The sequence below is a fragment of the Gobio gobio genome (assembly GCF_949357685.1).
Source record: "Gobio gobio genome assembly, chromosome: 18".
Lineage (NCBI taxonomy): Eukaryota > Metazoa > Chordata > Actinopteri > Cypriniformes > Gobionidae > Gobio > Gobio gobio.
Genome location: NC_137111.1, coordinates 37858575 through 37876850, shown reverse-complemented (window position 1 = coordinate 37876850; position 18276 = coordinate 37858575). Strand labels below are relative to the sequence as shown.

General features: G+C 40.5%; 1 protein-coding gene across 1 annotated transcript; it reads right to left on the bottom strand.

Annotated features, from left to right (window-relative positions):
* Positions 1 to 107: 107 nt before the first annotated feature.
* On the bottom strand, positions 108 to 18100 carry alms1 (ALMS1 centrosome and basal body associated protein). Its single transcript, XM_079842640.1, has 19 exons — positions 18041 to 18100; positions 17003 to 17162; positions 16390 to 16507; positions 13883 to 15803; positions 12634 to 12793; positions 11564 to 12532; positions 11335 to 11453; positions 9668 to 10613; positions 9440 to 9559; positions 7225 to 7350; positions 5497 to 6350; positions 4902 to 5019; positions 4589 to 4816; positions 4237 to 4496; positions 1518 to 1677; positions 1323 to 1380; positions 1055 to 1111; positions 560 to 659; positions 108 to 429 (listed from the first exon to the last, which is right to left on the bottom strand). Exons 1-19 carry the CDS (start codon positions 18074 to 18076, stop codon positions 385 to 387), a joined length of 6555 nt encoding a protein of 2184 aa, XP_079698766.1. The 5' UTR covers positions 18077 to 18100; the 3' UTR covers positions 108 to 384.
* Positions 18101 to 18276: the final 176 nt, after the last annotated feature.

Here is an 18276-nt window from a genome sequence, read left to right as displayed (position 1 = left end):
GGCCTCATTCTCTTTTTGAATGTTATGCATTACTCTAATCAGAAACTGAAAACAAGCTTTTTTTCTTGTTGACGAGCCACATAAAAAGCACACACACACAAGCTCTTACAAATAGCTGTTTATTTGCTTCATAAAAAATATGACTAAACTTAGCTAAGAGACACAATAAAAATTAATTTTGCAATTATTATATAAAATCATAATCAAACAATCCAACACTGCAACTCCATAAATAATACACATTCACAGTTATTTTAAATAAAATATTATACCTAAAATCAGAATGTACACAAACATTATAAAATAAAAATCACCCCATATAAAAAACCTATGACATTCACAGAACAGTAAGGCTTTTTTAAATTGAGTATATTTTAGTGGACCTCACTGCCAAGGTGCTCTCTTTCCCAGCACACGATTGGTGACTTTCTGCAGAAGAAAGCATTAGAGTTGTTAATCAAACCGGTCATGTGTATTCCTGAAATTCTTGAAACAAAATTGATTTAAAAACAATGGTGTAGTTAAAAACTAACTGCTGTCCAGAACAGCCGATGTATACCTTGTTAAAGAGTTGAGCGTTAAGGCGGTATGAGCAGTACTCTGCCCGTCTCCTTTCCTCTTCCTTTCTCTTCTGGACCTCAGGAAGTTGAGCGTATTTCCTTAAAGGAATACACATTTATTTGACAACTAAAATGCATAATTACCTGAAAGCCAACGTCAATAAAATCCACATAAAATGTTGAACTAGACTGGAGGTATACATGCCTCTGACTGGGCCTAACTTAAATCACATCAGGTATTCCACATAAAGAATAGACACACACACACACACACACACACACACACACACACACACACACACACACACACACACACACACACACACACACACACACACACACACACACACACACACACACACACACACACACACACACACACACACACACACACACACACACACACACACACACACACACACACACACACACACACACACACACACACACACACACACACACACACACACACACACACACACACACAAAATTACCTCATGAATCTGTCTGTCCTGTCTATTCTCTGACTGTGTGATTTCCTCTCTACCCAACTGAAAGCATGTAGAAGGCACAAGATAACTTGCAAATAAAACATAAAAAGTCATGGAATCCTGTTTAAATCAGTTAAATGCACATTTAATGCACAGCGTCTCTCTTTGAAACTATTTGCACATTTAGGTTGGTATTATGTGCTCTGTCTGTTACCACCGCGTAAACTATCTAGTTGGTTTGAAAATAGTCTGGGTGATACTGGATACTTACTCTTTGGATCTTTGGACCATCTCTCTTCTTGGAACGACTCGTCTATGGGGTACTGGCGCTGGTGAAAGAGGCATGTTTTAGTTTATATCTTGATGTGAGCTGTACCAAGCTTGTAAAATATATACGGAGCTGACTACTAAGTAGTCAGTAGTCTTACCAAAGTAATACCTAAGTTATCTTAGGGTATAAGGTCACCTGGTCTGAGTGGACGTAATGGTCCAGGGCAGTTGAAGAGCTCTTCTCTCTCTCTGCTGAAGATTGCCTGTAACCTCCTCTCCTCAACCAGCAACCCCAGACGCTTCATTCGCTCCCGTGAACGAGACACAAACTCCGGCCGATGGAGTGCCAGAGCTTCCTGTAGGAAAACCATCAATGCAAATGTTTGATGTTATGCTAAATTCAACAATCAACATCAATGTACTCTCTAAAACCACACAGCCAGAGTCCAAAATGAACACTAGCTAATAAGGTCCAAGCTCCAAATCAAAGTAAAGGCCCATTCACATTTAGAATTATAACTATAACGTCTTCTATATATCAGTCTATAGAATGTCAGTACAAAAACAGTTTGTTATGCTGCATCCTGCATGATATTGCAAACTGGTATTTATCATATAATTTTACTATAGTAATCATAAACTCACTGGTTTGTAGCACAAATAGTTTTACTGTTATTTACTGCACTTGTTATTCTTCTAGTTATTTAAATGTAGCGGCTAATGAATCTGAAATCTTACACATTCACAGAAAATAGCTTACGTCAGTGTTGCAAAATAAGGTAGATAATGATAACCATATTAGAGTCCACACCAACACACAATAATGTTCTGTTTATTAATAAAGCCGTAAATTAGCCTTGAAATCTAGACGCACACTAGTGGCAGCAAATATAATTTGCAGCCAGGGTAGTCTAGCAACTCTCCGTTGGCTTGTGAGCTGGAAAAACCAAACTCTGGTCAAGCCAATCACATTGTGTATAGAGTCGGTGGGCGGACTTAACATAATGACGGCAGAGTTGCAGCGGTTCTGCGTGCTACTTGAAAAGAAAGAAGCTGGCAAACAGCGGTCTTTCAAATCGGCTTTGGCCACGACTCTGGAAGACTCGGCGTTAAGCTTTTCTTTGAGAAAAGAACAAAGAACAGCACTGAAGTCATTCTTAAGAAAGGAAGATGTGTTCGGAGTTTTGCCGACCGGATACGGAAAAAGTAGAATCTATCAACTAGCTCCGCTTCACCTTCTTCGTTGCTCTGGTTGGTTGTATCCTACAACCGTTTATCCCGCCCCTTGGATTGAGCCCTGCCAATGGTGAGTTCCCAGACCCAACATCTTGATGTGGGTCTGGCTTGTCAGGCTAGCCGTAAACCGCTTTAAATGCTGAAGCTCATTAAAGTCAAGTGAATTCTGATTGACTGTCAATTTGTTTTTATCGTTCATCAGCTGGAAAAATATGGTTCTAAAAGTGATTCCAAGAATACGGTTCCTGTTATTCTTATAGTTGTATAGGTGAGGACTGCTATTCTCAAAGACTTAAAGCTACACTATGTAACTTTTCCGTCCACTAGAGGTCGCCTGTTCAAAACAAAGGCGTAGTTTGATGACGCCACGTTTGAGCGCAGAATCTTGGGACATGTGGTCTTCACCTCACAGCTGGTGGGAAAAAATCAGGATAGGACTCGGGCAGAAATCATGTTCATAGATGCGATTATTAACATTACTGTAATATGAAGCAGAGCAGGACCGAGTGTTGTGGAGCTGAGCAAGGCCGCAGGAGCGATTGAAGAGCGGGACTGTTATTATGGCATAGTCGCCGACGGGACTTTTATTATGACACGGTCGCCGGCGCCACTTCCTCTTTTCCAGTCATGAGTATATGAGGTAACGCAACTCTGTTTATCGTATTAGATATATCTGAGTGTGTTGAAAAGGAAGCTATGACGTTCGCTCGGCGGCTGCTATGACACTTGTTCACACTGCAGTGAGAGTACAGCGTTTCTTCTAAATAAAACCCTCAAACGCATAGCTCACACGTCCCGGTTCCTTGGTTAAAATAGCAATTTCTCACGATTAATAAATAGTTGGAAACATTTGGGATATTGTCAGTACTCAACAGAACAAACTATATAACACTGGCCTAGTGATTTTTGGATATTTTACAGCAAAAATTTTACATAGTTCACCTTTAAAGAAACAATATGTAGTTTTTCGCCGCTAGAGGTCGCCTAAAACAAATGCGTAGCTTGATGACACAGATTGAGCGCAGAATCCTGGGAATTGTCGTCTTCACCTCAAAAGAATCAGGACGGTACTCGGGCAGAAATCATGTTCATGGAGGATATTATTAACGTTACTGTAGTATGAAGCAGACTAAAAAAATGGCTCAAAATAAAGCTGCGTCTGATTATGCTATGTAAGCTACTTGACAAAATAGTTTTTTTCTCTGAGGCATGGTAAAAACATGATACTCGCGGAAAATAAAAAAAACGAGATTCAAACAATAATACTAAATGTGTTGAGCTATATAACGATTCGTTTTCTGTCTATGAATCGATCCAAAAAGTTGCTCACCTGTCTTAATAAAACATATATTAAAGCATCTTTGGTGTTTCCATGGTTTCTACAAAAATCGAGGGTAAGGCAGGTATGACGTCACTGATAGGCGACACACAGACACAGGCTGTGTCCTGGTTAAAATTGCTTTTTTCTCTGGATTTAAACATTCTTGGAAACAGCTAGGATAATGTAATTATACAAGTCAACAAATATATAAAAATTTTCTAATGGTTTTTGGATTTTTTAATCCAAAAATCTTACATATTGTGCCTTTAAAATGATAACTGATAACTTTTAAAGACTTGGTGTATATAAAGCTTAAAACTACACTTTGGTGGGTAAATAAATCAGTTGTTTGTCACACCTGTAGTGAAAGGCGTACAAGAGCGGAGGGTTTGTCGCTGATATCTGCCTCGATAGCGGTTCTAGACTCCGTTGGCCTCTCATGCTCTTGTTGGTTCTGTCTTTCTCTAAGAGGTTCTCTGGTCGGTTCTCTCCAGGGCCGGATTTTACTGTAAGGCTCAAACCATGCTTGGCTTAGGCAAGGTGCTGATTCACTCTGTGGCTGGTTTTCCTTGCGACCATCACACTTCAGCTCATCCGCTGAGACAAACCATGACACACCTTTAAGAGAATGTGATATATAAAACAGTAAGACGAAAGGAATCATATCAGTTGCAGAAAAATGCCCTTATCTGTGAACGTGTAATATGCACCGTTTGGGTAACGGGTCCGGACACTCTTGTTTCCGGTGTCTCTCTTCAGAGCTGTCTGGCTTTGTTTGGGTTTAGCTGTGGAAGCAGTGGGGATGTGAACGCCACTCTGAATGCCTCTGCCAAACGTGTTTGGTGAATGGACATTTTTTAAAGCACCTGGGGAGGGAAAGATGGTTCCTACGTCCCGAGTGTGTCTGCGCGTGGCGTTTATCACAATTTCCAAATCACCTGCAAAAAAGCGTACATATCCCACATTACATATTTTTGTTGAAATTAGTCGAATTTACACAGGTTCCGTTGTTGTGTGACTGACCTGCCTGTACACCTTTGCTGAGCAGTTTGACCTTTGACCGTTTGTAATTGAGGCTGTGGGAGACACCTCTTTGAGAATGATGGGGAAAAGTGCTTGAAGATGACGAGTCAGCAGAAACCTGGACAAACAACAAAAGATTAGCTAACTAATAAGGAAAGAATGAGGTCTCTGAGTCAAAAATGCAGTCAATGTTCCTCCTGTAGTTCACACCAGAATTTTTCCAATATATTGTACACCCGTGATACATTTGTGCGTTTTTTTTTCTTCTTTTTTTCTGCGTCTCATGTTTTTAAGAGCAAAAATGCGTTCTGTGTGAATGGCCCCTTGGTGGGCAAATGAGACTTTAAAATGAGACTGCGGAAATTATTGTTTATTTGAACAAAAGACTTTAAATTTTTTTTTTTATAAAGGTAAGAATATAGAAAAACGTTCATTTATATTTAATATGGTCAAAAGGCTGAAAAATACTAAAAATACTAAGACGTTTTTAACAATATAAAAAAAACTAATAGCATCGTTCTTTTTAATTTGCTGATTATCGTTGAACGAGAAAATGAAAAGTCTGTATGAAAAATTCAATCAAGCATAGGCTTACTGTGGAGTCCTCCGTGCTCACATCATTGGTAGCAACAGACACATGTTTAGTACTGGGTTTCCTTCGGCCTGTCTTCTGCATATTGACGGTGTTGTTAAGTTTAAGCATGCTGTCACTGCTTTTCAGTCCTTTACTGGTGACCCGGTGCGGTCCAAAAGCTCGTAGCAGTCGCTCTGTGTCAACGGTGGACAGGCTACTGCTCGTCTCCATTGACACACTCGCAGACTCATCTCTCTCTGCAGGACAGCGATGCACTCTCTCTTGACTCTCTTCATGCTCGGGCCATGCTTGTTGTGGAGCCGCTTCAAACTGAACTCTTTCTCTTTGCTCTCCTCCCTCTGTGGTCTCATCCTCTCGATCACTCCTCCTGTCATGGTTTCCATTCCTGCTGTCTGGTTGTAGTATAGTTGGGTCAGTTGGAGTGGTATTGTGAATGAGACGAGACAGACGCTCCAATCTATCAAGCAGAGACATCTCTCCCTCATTGGTGAGTCGTGTCTCCTCCATGCTCCATTTTTCACTGAAGCGACGCCACAGCTGATCCAGAGAACTACTAATCTCCATGTTAACATCGTGAGGTGTTCTATCCTGCCTTTTCCTGTTCCCCCTGTAGGACTTTCTGATTGGCTGAGAAGGTAAATGGACTGTTTCTCGTGGCAATTTAGGCTCCTGCATGGAGCTGCTGTGAAAATGCACATCATCGGTACTGTAGTCTGCCTCCATGTGAAGAGGGACAAAATGTTCTTCCTCATCTTTATACTGTTCATTTATACTAACAGTGTTCTTCTTAGAGACATAAGATACTTCAGGAGCAGTCCTTTCATTTTGGTCAGCAATTCCAGACACACCTGAAACTGACAGTAGGATAGACAAAGATGCTTATATATTGATGTCTTACATGTAATAGCAACAGTCCAAAGCAAAAAAAAATTAATAAAAAAGGAATAGTTCACCTCAAACATCAAAAATTATGTCATCATTTATTCACCATTTCATTTTACATCTATATGACTTTTGTCTTCCTTGGAACATAAAAATCCATTCACACAGAACGTTTTCCACTGCGCTACTTTTCCATTGTTGGCATGTAAACACAAGTTAGACAGGAGTGTTCGACCATTGCACTGCATTGCAGTGTCTCGCGCATGACAGTGCTCTAAAAACGCTGTGCTCAAGTTGAAAGAAGTTCAACTTTTTAAAAACATGTCTCAAGTCTCAGTTTTTAACTGCAAAAACATGTGTAAATGGTCCCTTACACATTTTGAAGCATTTCGAGAGGTTGTCAACTTCAACAAAAGAGCAAAAAACCTGACCATAAATGTAGTTCATACAAATAAATTCTGCTTGTATGGCTTCAGAAGACTTGAGATATTGTGCTCGAGTTGGATAGACCACCTTTACGGTTTGTTTCTTGTTCTTTTCTGAGCTTGACAGCCACTATGCTTTAATTTTAAGGCAGAAAAAATATAACTAATATATCTCCATCTCCATCTTAGCACTCTCACAAGAAAGACTGGGGTTGTGAAACTAGTATAATGACCTTGCGTCTGGGAAAACACAATGGCTAAATAAAAATGCATTTAAAAATAATATATCTAAAATATATTATATTACAAAAATGTCATATGTGGGTGAGTGAATGATGACAATTTAAATTCTTTGAGTGAACTATTCTTTTAAATTCAGCAAATATTGCACAGCTATTAGAAACACTGATGTGCATCTTACCTCGGTTCATATTGGCCCTCTTACTGTAGATGCCTTCCTTGTGTTTTGGTGTAATTGTGTTGTCTTCTAGCTCTCTAGAGCCTAAAACGTCTGGATTAAAGTGTGGAGGGACAGCATCGTCAGAACCTGCAAAGGGAGCGAGAGAGAAGGAGAGAGCTGGATCAGACAGAGGGCAAACAGATCCTCAAAAAGCACTGAAGCAGAGGGCCCCAGAAGGGTTTGGCATGTGGATCAAATGAGGCTTGTGTTCCTGGATTGCCTTTCTCATAGACAAAGACCATGAATAATGCAGGACTGGGTGAGAGCATGAACCATCTGCAAGACTCGGGAGGAGGGGCCAGTAGAGGAGCAAGTAACAACCCATATATGCAATTGCAGGTTATTTATGGAAAATATATGGAAAATTCGTAATTTCCTCTGTTGCTCGGATATTTATAATATACTGTAACGTTAGTGGTCCATGAAATAATGTCGTATAAGCCAATTTTCCACTGTCGGGGCTGAAAGGTTCTTAGAATGGTAAGGAACGGTTCCAGTTTACAGCGATTACAAACCATTCTCGGACATTCCAAAGAGCGGCCGTTATCAGCCCCACAGTGGAAAATGAAACCAGAACCGTACCATCTGGCCTGGATCGGCACGGATTAGAACGGTTGCACAATGAGAACCATTCGGCCTGACAGCAGTTTGGATCACCAAATTTCAGCAGTTTGGCGGTTTGACACGCGATCCGAATCATGATTCGACTCACTGATTCAAAACGCTTCGAAGCTTCATGATGCCGTGTTTTGAAATCGTCATCACTATATAAGTCGTTATTTAGGGTTTTTTTGCGCACAAAAACTATTCTCGTCACTCCATAAAGTTATTGTAGAACCACTGTAGTGAGGTGGACTTTGTAACGACGTCTTTAGTACCTTTTAAGGGTCTTGAGAGTGTACCGTGCATTGTGCCAATGGAGGCCTTTCAGAGCCATCAGATTTCAACTAAAATATCTTCATTTGTGTTCTGAAGATGAACAGAGGTCTTACGGGTGTCGAACGACATGAGGGTAAGTAATTAATGACAGAATTTTCATTTTTGGGTGAACTAACCCTTTAAGTTACATAACAAAACCTAAAATATTTTTAACAATAAATATAAATAATATTACCAAATAAGCCTAATATTATTCTTCAAGTTTTATGTTCCATCAAATAAAATAGTTTTTTTAACAATTGTGCAAAAAAAGATCCACAATTATCTGAATAACTGCACACAAAAATCACAGAATGGTTCTCATTAAGAACATGAGATGCTGCACTGAATAGTCTCTCAATGTCTGTCACTGTTCTCCGGGAAAAATGGCATTTGGGGTAAAATATGTGAATTTTGGCAGGGTCGCCTGCTAAAATTCGCATTCCTGGGTCTAAATATCACATAATTGGGGTCGCTTCAACCCGCGGACATGGAAAAACATCCCGCGGGAAAACCGCAGACTTGGCAACACTGCTTAGGGGCAGATAAATACCTGCATGCAATCCACGCAAGCAATGTAAAGCGGCCTTTGTTTGCGCGCCAGTAATCAAGGGGATTGTCGCTTCTGGCAATGGGTAGTTCAGCTGGATACGTCTCTATTTGTTCTCATACCGCTGACATGCTTAATCTTTGATAGGCAGACGCGTCGTGTGATAACAGCTCGAACGTGAGTGAAACCTAAGTGCTTGCGCACGGATGGGAGGGGCGGGTGACATTCATTTTCGGTTTACGTTTTCGGCTGTTTTTTTTATTTCGGCCCGTAACCGATAATGCCATTTTCGGCCGAACTATTTCGGCGGCCGAAATTTCGCCACACCCCTATAAAATATATAGTATTGAGGCAGATCTAAATGCAAAGTTGCAGTTGGTTATAAGAAAGGGGCAGGGTTTATCCGACATTTGAAACCAGTGTTGTTATTGTTAACTAAAACTATTAAAAATCATTTAATTGACATGCTGAAATAAAACAACAATATAAAAATTAAAGCGAATTCAAAAGAATAGTTTACAATAAGATCAACAGCATGCATTTAGTGAATTTTCATTTCATACCAACTCATTATTACACAGACAGCTCCCAGGAGGATTTTAATTTTATTAAATGCAGCATTTTGGTATAATTGGCCAATACACTGGTAAAGTTATGTAGGATACTGTAATGTAATAACTGAGTACAGTTCTGTGTGATATACAGTACCTGGATGAGAGCTTTCTACAGTTGTATCAGAGCGACCAGGAGAAAGCTCTGCATCTGCCTGCGGGATATAGAACAGCTCGGAGCTGCCATGAGGTTTGTATGGCAATAGTGCAGGGACATCTACAGGACGTGTACATAGGAGAAAAACAATTCAACTCATTAATTTACCAACATGAATAAGCAGCATATTCAACTGCCACTGAAAAGCTTATATCAATGTTGTCTTACTTGCTGCTTGGACAGAGAGAGTTCTGGATGTCCCAGCCATCCTCTGAGTGGGAACAAAGGCTTGTGAGTATCTGGCCTGTAAGTGTACACTGGCTGTTCCTGCATTCTGGCCTTGAACCGGCTCTCTGTGTTCATAGGAACTGGCATGATTTGATGTTGAGATTCGGCTAATGGACTGCAGATGTTCATCAGTCATGCTTGACACCTTAGAATGTCTTTGAAGTGGGACATCTTGACTGGTGTTTTGACTGGATAGTCTGCTTGAGTGGTATTTCACACGACTGGATGGATGTTTGGGTGATAAGGTTACATGCATGTGAGAGAGGTGGGAATTATAGCCAAAGGTTGAGACCGACGCACCACTGGAAAATATCTGGTTACTGCGTGTGACCGTATAATCCATTTGAGGCATTCTTTGGACACTTTTGTTATCATTCGTAACAGCGTTCTCTTTGTCATCAGTCATTTCTTCTCTTTCCTTCTCTTCTCTATGTTGTCCTTCTCTCTGTGTCTTGCTGTCAGATACATTAGGTATAATGACTGGCTGGTGTCTCAGTTGTGTTCCTACTTTGGCATCTACTCCTCTATAGTGGATCTCTCGCTCTAACGTCTCATGCTCGGGACCAAAATCATCCAATTCTGCAGTACCTGTGATAGGGAAATTTGGCAGTGACTGTGGAGATGGAGTGCGGCGATTGGTTGCTATAGTAATAGAAGTAAAAGGCTGATGGCTAAGCCTTTCTCTGTGGGTGATCTGGTGAACTTTGGCCCCTGGATCTTGTTGCAAAGGCATGTAAATTGGAACGGTGTCCAAAGGTTTTGGACCAGCTTTCTGCAGCTGATCTGAGATATGATTCTCCATGTTACGCAGTCCAACAAAGCCCTTCGTCAGCTGAGATCCAGGACCAACACTCGACTGAGCACTGCCCTCAGAATCTGAGCTCCACTGTGAGAGAACGAAAACAAAGATGTGTTATTGCTGATGAGAGCTAGGGTTGGGGAGGACTGTGGGAAGTAGATAGCGTTGAGTGGGAGAGTCAATAGAAACACTGCAAGCGTGAGAGCAAACAACAGCTTTACCTTAAACACTCTCTATCAGGACTGTCCATAATGCAGTCTGCCGCACCAGAAACAAAACTCGTATTATTTCAGACTCAAATGTAAAATTTCTGGTTGATGCCGATAGTTATCAGTAATTAATTGACCATAATATGAAATTATTTAAAAAAAATAGATAATAATATTAATTATTATCTATTTTGTCCAACAAAAAAACAAACAAACAATCGTTTTAAATGTTTAGGCATCACAACATAATGTCCATAATGAAAAACTGATATTTCGAGATGTGCTAAAGATTACATTTAACAGTGTCATTAAATTATTTTAAAGGTCAATTTTAAGTGACTGGTAGATGGTGCAAAAACAAGAGAAACAGAGCATGCACAATTAAATATCCACTATCTACAAATACTGAATAAAATTATTTAAAATATTATTAAAACTATACCTAAAAATATACCGATAACCAATATGGTGCATATTTATTAACGCATATTTTATTAATCTGATAGAACTGGCTACAACAGCAAGTTAATCAATGCTGACATTCAAAGAAATTAAATCGGCAGACCTTTCTGTGTACTGTGTTGGCGTATGGATGTTACCTTGGTGTATTTGGTGTTTAGTAGAAGTTCTCTTTTGATGTCTTCAATTCTCTCCCTGTCCTCTGCATTTAGTTCTAAACTTTCACACTGGCGGCCAGAAACCTTCATCAGGATCCATTCTAAAGAAACAGACAAAATGTTTCACAATGTAAAAACCAGTGACAACCACTGATAGTGAACGTGTATTTGACTATACAACACATCCTGTTTGACAAATCAGTTTGTTTACCTCGGGCACGGCTATCTTCTGGGTCAGCTGTACTTGGCCGGCTTGTAACCATAGAAACAGGTGACTCACTCTGCAGCAGCTTGGCCACTCTGGCAGCCAATGAACTCTCGCTGCCACTGTCACTCAAACTTCCAACCTCAGCTGAGACATGAGACGAACTATTCTCGGAGGAGCCAATCGCAACATCCTCAGTCTTGTCCTGGTTCTGCTGAAGGTTCCCTGGTATCGAAGGGACATTTATCTGCATGACAGATGTGGCTGTAGGTGGCTTTGCCTTGTCTGGGTCAGCAGCACTGCAGCCCTCAGGTTCAGCCCGCCTTGGGGTCACACAGAGGTCACGTGACTTCAGACTTTCCTCTCTACTCAAAGAGAGAGCAGCAGGCTCTATAGTTGTCTGTTGTGGCCCCTGGGAGGACGACAAGCTTCCTTTTAAAGCCGAATCTGATGAAGAGCGAGTTAGCAGCAGAGAAAGGTTCCCACCAGCTGACAGAGATGTATCATCGTGATAACCTCGAGTGTTTCGTCCTAGTGAAACAAGGGATGTGTCACTCTCTGAGAGGCTGTGTGAGCCAGGGGAGGAAGACAGAGAGGATCGACCAGAAACCAGGCTTTCTGCACGGCCCAGCAAACGCCTGATTTCATGCAGTGTGCCAGAGCCCACTAAAGAGTCATCATCACTCCTTACAATTTCTCTAGGACCTGGAGGAGGCACAGATTCGGGGCTGAGCTGGGTTGGGAGGCCAGATCCACCTTCACTTTGTGAAACATCAGATTGTTGTAGTAGGCTTGATGAAGGATGTAATGTTGAATGAAGTGGTTGAGTATCAGCCTCTGTGAATATCAACTTTACACTTCTGTCACTGGCTGGCTGGCTTTGCTCATGCACTGATTGGCGGTGTGTGACAGAAGCACTGGAATCAGCTGAGAGCTGGCTAGAACTGGAGAAGGTCTCCTTCTGAAGACTGTCAACTTACACATAGAAAACAAACATACGGCGTTATAACCAAATATGGCCAGCAACAGTATGTAAATAAAACAAGTGAACAATATGTCAGATGTCTTTGGCTTACCTTCAGACGGCTGTGTGCTTTTAGTTGGTGTTCCTATGGAGCCTTTGATGGTACATAAGTCAGTAGGAGAGAATTCAGGCTCTCTGATTGGTCCTCGTCGAGTAAATGGATTCAGGATTGTTGAAGGTGATTGGTCGATACCCAAATTTAGGAGGTACAACTATAGAGATATAAAAACAGAATCATAACTTTAAAAGGCTGATCTATAAGGGTAGATAACCAAATGACAAAAATCACACTAAACCAGCAGTTCTCAATCAGGGATCTCTTTAAGGGCACCTAAAGACGACTTAAAATTATTTGAAATAAGACAAAACAAGCATTAAAATAAAACAGCTAAAAAAATAATAATTCACCCCCTCAAAAACCAGGAAAACCTTGATTTTATAAACATGGACAACTCATGCAAACTGATATATTTCTTAAGTCATATATTAGGGGTGTGATGGATTTTTTAAACTAATCATAATTAACTAACATTTCTTTTTCCTACAGGCCTAACATTTTAACACTCGAGAACAAAAAGTATTTACCAAGATTGATATGTTAAAACAGTGGAAATTTTGAGAAGCTGGCTAGACAGTATCCAAATATAATAGTCCCATGACGTAGGGATGAACTACTAACCCCTAGGATTTTTTTGACGATTTCGATATGTAAATTTGCTTTGCCAGTAACAGAGGGAGTAGGTGGATGCTTGTTTTGCACAGATTGAACCAATCATATTAGAGGAACATTTTTTAAAATTAAATTACTGTTATGCATCTCTGTTATGCATCTCAATAAAAACTGATGCATTCTTTGCTTTGCGAGATTCTCCCAGCCGATTAAAGCATTTCAAGGGCATTTGCTGGGGTCTGTCTTGTTTTTGCTGCGCTGCAAGTTAGAGGAGCACTAAAGACCTTTTTCCCAAGAGTGTTCAAGACATCAACGAACACAGTTGTAGACGGTAGACACAGTGCTAGATTATAAATATTAATTAGTGTAGACTGTAGACTCCCCAGATAAACTTAAGTCTGGTGCGTAGGGTATAATCTACCACAGGGGATTCTGGAATATTGACTTTGACAATGGGGTCCTGAGAGTTAAAAAGGTTGAGAAATGCTGCCCTCAATGCTCCTCCTACTTGGACGCATGGATAAATCTCAATAAGATCATTAAGATGCATTTAGAAAATACAACAGAAAAAGATTTTCCATTTCCTTTAACTAGATCCTACTAGTTCTTCTAGAGCACTATGTGAACTTACAGGGATTCTGTCTTCAATGTTGAGCTCCCTCATGTGAGGAGGAGACGCAGGTCTGGAGGTCCAGTAGGGCGCATAATTATCTACCTCAAGACTCATTATAGAAGAGGCAGCACCCACTGACGCCCGCATACTCCGCTCGCCATGGCAACTGCCTTGAGAGCTGGAGAGAGTGCTACTCATGTTGAGGCTTGATGACACATCACTGAAGCGACCAAGACTGAGGAAAGGAGACATCTTGATGGAGCTTTTGTCCATGTGAGGAGCTGAACTATTCCCTCCTTTGCCTCTTCCACCTGAAAGTAAGGATGAACGACTGTCCAGTGATTTGCTGGCTGGAATGATGTCATCAGATTGTGCAGCTGGAACTTGCTGACTGTGTGTGCCAGTGTCTCTCTGAATAGAAGTCACCACAGAGCTCAGGGAGGAGTGAGAGTGTGAACGATCGACAGGTGACTCAGATGCTTGTCCTCTACATGCACCCAGCCCAACTACATCCACCCGACGGGGTGAGCCATTTCCAGAATGAGAGGAGGACAGTGGCTGAGTCACCTGGTAGCTGGCATTAGCACAAAATGCCTGACGTGTGTCTCGAGAAAGCATGTGCTTAAGTGCCTCAGACACTGTATCCTGTGTTTTTTTCTTAGGCGACACAACATCAAACCCCTGCAGGTCCAAATTATCATAAAACGACCTGCTAGAACTTTGATTGGCTTTCCAGGCGTCTACTTTTTGTACGTAGTTCAGACTGGGAAGAGACTGTACTCTTCCAAGGGGCAAACAAGGAAACTGATCTTTCTTCTCTGTACCAGAGTAAAAGGGCTGAGTGTCAGAGAGAAGTGTATCAGAGGCTGGTGGATTTAAAACAGGTGGAGGGACTTGTTTGTTTGAGACAGGATGAACATGTGACATCATTTGTGATGTCTCTGAAGGTCCAGCAAAGGCTGTAGCTTTTGTTTCAGAGTAGATGGGAGAAGAATGTTGATCACTTAGGTCCAATGATGGCATTAAGCCAGTTTTGGAATGACTGCTTTGTGCTGATGCAGCCACAAAGGCAACAGCCTCTTGTTTGGAGTGTATAAGTGAGAGGTTGGTCAATGCTGGTGGGGGTCTCAGGAGAAGTACTGCAGGTGTGGACTGAGACACAGGCTGCGAGCTCAAGAATGAACCATCTGTTGCTGTTAGATGACCGGAGCTCCAGAGCGCTCTCTGCAAACTTTGTACATGCATTACACCTTCACCAGCTGGTGTGACACATAGTCCACTTTTGTTCCCACTATGATGCTTATTTGCTGGTGCAGAGATTGAGCCTCTTTGTCCTGCAGACAGAAGCTGATCATGGTCAGTTGCTTGGTATGGGTGCATCTGTGATTCACGAAAAGTAATATTTGACACATCTGATCCAACAACTGAGCCTGTAACCTTCTGAAATGAAGATGATGATGACAGTGAGCCTCCTTGTGGCTGCTCTCGGCCTGTTTGAAGATTCATGGAAGGATCTAACTGGCTTTTTTCTGTGTTTTGGGTATTTGAGGCAGAGGAAGCAGCACTACTGCTGCTAACAGCCACAATAACATCCTCTTCTCTGTACTCTAATATGAGCCGAGCAGACGTTCCCTCATTAAGCTGCTGAGCAGTGGTCTGCTCCTCTCCTTCCATATGTCTGTTGATTTTGTCCGCAGCAACAAATGAAATACTCCCTTGATCCTCAAGTCCTTTGCAATGGTCTCCAGGTGACAAGCTGTGCTGGGACAGTGAACAGCAGCTTTTTTCACCCTCTGACAGGGCTGCTGGTACCTCCAAAGGATGCTGGGAAAGTGTAGCCTGGTCATAAATAGTATGTTGGAGGTGGGAAGCATCAGTTAGTGTTTCATGTGAAATCCTGGGATATCTCTCAGAGACAACTGAGAGGTCAGGAAATCCCCTGTGTACAGAAATACAATAGAGAAAATATTATCTAAAAAATACAAAAAGGTAAAGAAAGAAAGAATAGGCCAAAGTACCATGCATGAATATTAGGGGTGTTGAAATTAATCATTGCATCAAGATGTGGACAATTCTGCATCGATGCAGTAATAGTGGAAGGAGGAGAAATACAAAAGTGATTAATAAAAAAATACACCCACTATTTTAACATTTACAGCGTGCGAGTTTGTCTATGTGTGTGTGCACGTACCAGCGTGTGTGCTTGCGAGCATGTGTATGCGAATGTTATTGTAACTTAAGTACAGTACTTGACAGTTCCATGTGCTTTTAGTAGCCTATTTACTAGTTTTTATTAGTTCTAAATGCTCCAGTCGTATATTCAGTAAGTACTTTCTTAGAGCATATAAAATAAAAAAGGACTGCTTGTATTTATTGACGAAAACCTAGCCATGTGCAGTAATAGTGAAAATTGAGGATGCAACATTGTGATGCATCGTGATATTAAATCGTTGACATGATAATCGTAATCGAATTGGCGTAATCGTAATTCACACCCCTAATGAATATGACTAAACAAACAGTACCGAAGAGGGACAAATTCTGCATCTGTATGCTGAAAAAACGTGGAGTCAGAAAGAAGGGGAGATTTGTCCAGGCAGGGAAACAGGGTAAGTGCAGGTGACATCTGGCTATCTTGAAACTCTGAAAAAGAAAATCAATTGATGTAATGATGATAAATGCCATTATGTAAATTTAAAAGAAACATATTTGTAGATAACTTGCACTAAGGCATGAAGTAATGTACATTGAGGTTCAGACGTCTGAGAAGTGCTTTTTTATGTGTATTTTTCTAAATAATTTTTTTTTTTTAATCATTACAAATTTGTCAGCATCCGAGTGAAAAGATTATCTGAAAAATATACAAGAATGTCTTATTAATTGGTTAACCCTTTAATTATTGTACCACTCAAGCTGCTTAAACTAGACAAGTTTGTGTGAAACCCTGATGATCATGTTTATGTTCAGTATGATTTGAGATGATCCAAAGAGCATCTTGCACTTCACTGGAAGAACATCTGACCATCTGTACAAATAGATTTGCTCTTGGAGATCCTAATATTTCTAAATTTCAGGTTTAAAATAGTTTGAATCTCAGATTTCTGGAGCCCACTGTATAAATACACCTGCTCTCTGTACCTAGTTGTAAAGTCTCAGATCGGTCTATCAGTGGTTGCACACTTAAATCCTGAGTGTTACTAAATGATGTTCCAGAGTTGCCAGGATCTGTGTATGGTCTGCCAGCCTCCGAACAAAGCACATTTTGTCCATGCTGCTGGCAGGGAGCCTCTGCAGGGGTCTGGAATGGTAAAAAAAAACATACCTATTAATTGGAATTGGTGTATTTAAGAGTATGTCTTTTTATTTCTGATCTTTTTCATTATACTCACAAATTTATAACCATATTTTCACTGTATACCTTGTATATTTTTCTGCACATTTATTATCCATTATCTTTATATTTAGTTAGCTTAGTATACTATTTCATGCGCTTAAGGACTGCAACTGATTTTTTCAACTGGTTTAATTTCGTCATAAATCTGATTTATATTTTCATTTTATTTCGACATTATCATTATTATGAGACTTACAACCAAATGTGTTATTACTAAAACAATTAGATTTCTCATCTACCTGGATTATCACACTGCATCAGGAATATACACACACACAATTATCTAAGCATCATGCAAATGCCTCTGTGTGAGTTTACTTCGGCCATCATTTTACATATGGCAGAATTCATAATTTATTATTCTTTATCAGTTAAGTGGAGTAACGTTAAAGTGATTTACACTACTAAAACTTTTTGTGTGTGTGATGCTGTCTGCTACCCACTATTTAGCCTGAAACAGCTAAAGTTAGCAAGTGATTAACGTAGCCGTTGACTACAAAGCTTTCCACGTTTATGCAAGTCTGTGCTTGTGCCTTCGGTTTAATTTTGAGTATATAAATGAATAGTCGAGTGCAAGCAAGTCACTGGACAGTCATTGGAGCTAACTTTGAGCATAGCTCACTTGTTGCCATGCAGTGTTACTAGCTACAAGGTTGTCTCGATTAGCGAGTTAAGAGCATTCATGTAGAATTTATATCGAAAGCTCGCACATTCCAGAATAAAAACACGTAAGCAACAATATTTCTAGTAGTATTAAGTGACAGCAATTTAAATACACTTACATTGTTTACGTTTGCAGCATCCTCCTCTAAATCCATGCTGTGACAGACGCAGACGTTAGCGCGCATGCGCACTTGGACAGAGGTTTGAATTAACCCCTGAAACTAATAAAATACAAACAGGTTCGAATCATAGACCGGTTCGAATGTGTAACAGTATGTAAAACTATCCCAGAAACAAAATGTACTGTTCTGTGTTAAGCGAATCTAGTAATCTCCAAGCATAATGTTAAACACAA